Raw genomic sequence first — 3,908 nt, 5'->3', positions numbered from 1 at the left:
ATCAGAATAGACTTAAACCTTCCTCCCTCTCCACCAAGTCCTAAATATCCTGTGCCACACAGGCTGTTGAACTGGGATATGAAGTTTGCACAACCAACAGCCTATGCAGATGAGAGGTGGAAATGAACAGCATTCTCACAAAGGGTAACATTCACCCAGTGTTCCCTTATAAGCCCAGGTGGAACCACTACTACCAGAGGCAGCAAAATTTGGATCAGATGGGTTTGTTTGCATCGTTCAACATGTGTTACAATCGCTCCTTAAAAATATCTTCTCCAAAGTTTCCTATTCCAATTGCCACAACATCAAGTATGCCTGTAATGCTGACCACACCATTTTTTTTAAAATACAAACTGGCATTTTAAAGATGGTTCTTTCCCCCTTGTCTCTCTCACATGAAGGTGGAAAGTACATGCATCAGTAACCCTTGTGATGGCATGCCAAGTTCATCAAGCACACTTCTTTAAAGTTACTTGTTTCCATGAATCATGAAGTAAACACCTTCTACCCAAGACAATGGTGGAGACAAAAGCCTGTTAGCTTTCCATTCTTACATGGGGAAAAAAGAAAAAAAAAAACAACAAAAAACTAGCAGGTGCAGGGGGGAGAAAAAGAAATCTAGACATAACATCTAGCATTCCACTCGTACTGCACTTTCCTGGGCTTGCATGTACAATCCGCTACACCACACACAGCGGACTGGCAAGTAAAATGTGTGTGTAATATAGATCTACCAGTCAGTGGCCCAGAAAGAGGTATGTCAGTAGAGATTAGCTCCAAAATCGTTGGGAGACTCTGCATTGATCTGAGGAGAGCAAAACAGAGACTCTAGAAGGGACTAGTAGTATGTACTGTTAACTGCAGAGCACTAAACCATGTCTTTAAGAACACACACACGATTAAAGTGATTTTTTTCAAGCTGGCTTATGGAGATCTGTGGGCACAGAGCCAACAGAAGCCTGCCTGAAAGTAGTAGAGGTGACCAGCTGGTCAGCTGGCACTCCGTTACATGCTCTGACCAATCTGCCGAAGCACTACAAAGAAGGGTTCTTCAAGGGCTCTTAAAGAGAGTAAGCTTCAATGGGACAAGAGGAAAAGTCCTTGCAAGGACTTGAAATTGAAAAGGTCAGGCAGGAAGTAATGAGCATATGGAAGACACCTGTGGAGCACCACACTGCTTTGTGCCAGGGCTCCTACTCTTAACACATTCCTGGACAGCCTTGAAAAAGGGGGTACTGGGGAGCTGGCGGAGTTTGCTGACAAATCGGAGGTATTCAAGCCAGGGAAGATGAAGCCTGACCAGACGGCTGCAGAAGAGCTGCACAAGACTAAGTGACTGAATAAAGAGACAAATGAAATTCAATGCAGTTAAGCAGAGAGTGGTGCACACAGGAATAAACAACCCCAACTTTAGTCGCACAGCAATGGGCTCTAACCTGACTACCGCCACTCAGAAGCAAGACCTCTGAGCCACGATCTCTGCTGCAACACTGACATCAGCTCAGTGCTGAGCTCAGAGAACGCAGGCATTCTCTCCCTCCCCCTCCTAATGTAGATTCAGCTACTTCAGGTAATACTCACAGGGGAATGACTGTTCTTGTGCTTTCTTTTTATAATCCAGCTATAAGTACTCCAAGTCAAAAGCAAGGAGCAGCAAGATTTAGACATAAATCTTCTGAATTACATGAGTGCAGACCACTAAGAGGACAAGTCTGGCACTCAAAAGGTGTTTGTAAAGTTCAAGAGCAAACAAAGCAAGTTTGGAGGTGGGGGAGGTTAGCATTTAATTAGCACAGCTGGTATAGTTAAGGACCAGCTACCACACAAAAAGCTGTGGGTATCCATAAATTTTGCACTTTTTCCTTCCTCTAGCTACATCATATACCCTAATACCAGGTATTCTCTCATTTCAAAAAAACTCATCTCTCAGGTCTCAGCCCATCAGAGCTACAACAATTTTCTCTCCCTTACCACACAGCAGTTTCAAATCTTGAATTGCAGCTCAGTTGTCCTTCCTATCAGATCTCTGGATTGAGAGTTCTTTTGAAGACCAAACAAAACATATCTTGCAACCTGACAACAGCCATTCTAAATGCTTACAAAGTTAAAAAGTTAACTATCATCTGCAGAAGGTTGGGCTAATTGGCCACAGCTCAATCAAGACACACTGTAAGCATTCCCAGCAAGCATTTTTCTATCAGATACATACTTGATTTCAAGATCAGTCGGGAAAATCCAGTTCCCCAAAATTACATCCCCAGCAGAGAGAAGAACAAAGAGCATCACCAAGTTCAGAAGAGAGAGGAAGCGGTAAGCAAAGCAGATCAAAGACAAAGCAGCACCTCTCTTTACACTTCAGCTCACAGCACCACCTAATCCAGAAATCAAACCAGCTTACCGCACACAGCAATCCAGCGTTAGCCTCTAATCAAGCACACGCAGCTTATTTATAAAAGCATCTCTGCTGAAATCAGCTGGATCGCTACTTTGCTACCCTTTTGCCTGCATGCCAAAAACAACGTGAATATTAAGGCTCAGAAAATTGGAGTGCCTTGTACAAAACTGACCAAGCACACATGTGGCAAAGCGTTACTACCCAATCGTTTTTAATGAGGCTTCTCGGGACTTACCTGGTGCAGAAACCAAGATCTGGCATCGGGTAAGAATAGCCAGGAGGAAATCGTTGTGAGAGTGGACTGCGTAAAGACAGACAGTTCATTAGCAACACGTCAGTGCCCAGAGGCACCCCCTCAAAGCAATCTTAAAGTAGCACGCTATGCCTTTCCACAGTCATGTTTTCCCCACATGCTTTCAATTTAAGGTTTTTTTGAGAGTTTTCTTCTACTGGACCCAGAATCTGCTACCTCCACACCAACAAAAAGGATACCACACATGGCACGGAAACAAGTTAGGTCACTTCTCAGCGTGCCACACACACAAATCCAGCCCTACAGCATGCAACATGAAACATCTGGTGTTTTCAGCCAGTCAGAGGAGGACCAGCTGTCCCCCCGCCACACAGACTTCTGGTAGCAGGGCTTTTGATTTTGCTAGAAAAGGGCCAGTAAGAGCCAGCCCCAAGAAGGTGAAGCTAAGTCAAATAGGTTCTAGATAAAATGCAACTTCCTCGCAGAAGGGTTACTGGAACAGAGTAATTGCGCGTTAGAAAGAGCAAAGACGAACTTCATAAGCCAGAGGGTTACACAATCCTCTTTGGCCTTTGAACCCAAGCACCAACAAACTCCCTGCCCTTCCCCACAGGGATCATGAACATGGAAGTCAGGAGCCTCCACAACGCGCTCAGCAATGCCCGCCAATGTTGGCAGACCCACACAGAGGTGAGGACAAAGGAATCTCACCCGTCAGCACTCCAGTCTGCCACCCCCAAAGGCCAGGAAGGGGATCTGCCTGCTGCAAAATCGCCTGGGTGAACTCGAGGTTTCCCTCCCCCACTTCAGCCACACTACCAGTTCAAGTCCCAACCAAAGGGAGAGTGCAGTATGGAAAGGACTGGGTCTCTACGGTGACATAAAAAAAAAAAAAAGGTTTTCGGTTGCTGGGACAGCATATTTTACCTTTTTACCGTATTTACACAAGGCCAAATTGCTTGTCAGTGCCGGGGCCACAAAGGGACTTCCCCCTGCAGGCCAAGGCACCTCCCACCTTTTTAACTCTATTGCTACCGGAGCCCTGGCCGTTCTTATTTCCCTCGCAGCAACTTCCCTGTCGGGGAGGCAACATGCAGCCGGGAGGAGCTCCCCCCAGGCCTAGGAGGGGCAAGGCAGCATTACAGCTGGCAGAAAAACAAACACAAGATGGCTTTTTACCATTGTCTTGCGTGAGAAGCCTGCGTGCTTCCAGGTCAAACTCCTCTTTACTGATCTTTTGCTTGAACCAGAGCTTCAAGT

The 3,908-nt window shown here is 45.9% G+C and overlaps 1 protein-coding gene across 1 annotated transcript in view; it reads right to left on the bottom strand.

The window, feature by feature from the left end:
• Positions 1 to 3,906, bottom strand: part of TADA1 (transcriptional adaptor 1) — a gene marked incomplete at its 5' end in the record, with an annotated part of 15,332 nt that extends 11,426 nt beyond the window's left edge. The window contains 2 exons of the mRNA XM_009320705.1: positions 2,631 to 2,696; positions 3,828 to 3,906. Of these exons, the coding sequence (XP_009318980.1) occupies positions 2,631 to 2,696; positions 3,828 to 3,906 (145 nt within the window). The remainder of the gene's footprint in view (positions 1 to 2,630; positions 2,697 to 3,827) is intronic.
• Between the last annotated feature and the right edge of the window lie 2 nt (positions 3,907 to 3,908).

Source organism: Pygoscelis adeliae, unplaced genomic scaffold, assembly GCF_000699105.1.
Source record: "Pygoscelis adeliae isolate BGI_AS28 unplaced genomic scaffold, ASM69910v1 Scaffold402, whole genome shotgun sequence".
Lineage (NCBI taxonomy): Eukaryota > Metazoa > Chordata > Aves > Sphenisciformes > Spheniscidae > Pygoscelis > Pygoscelis adeliae.
Note: the sequence above shows the minus strand (reverse complement) of the source record. Positions and strands in the feature narration are given on the sequence as shown.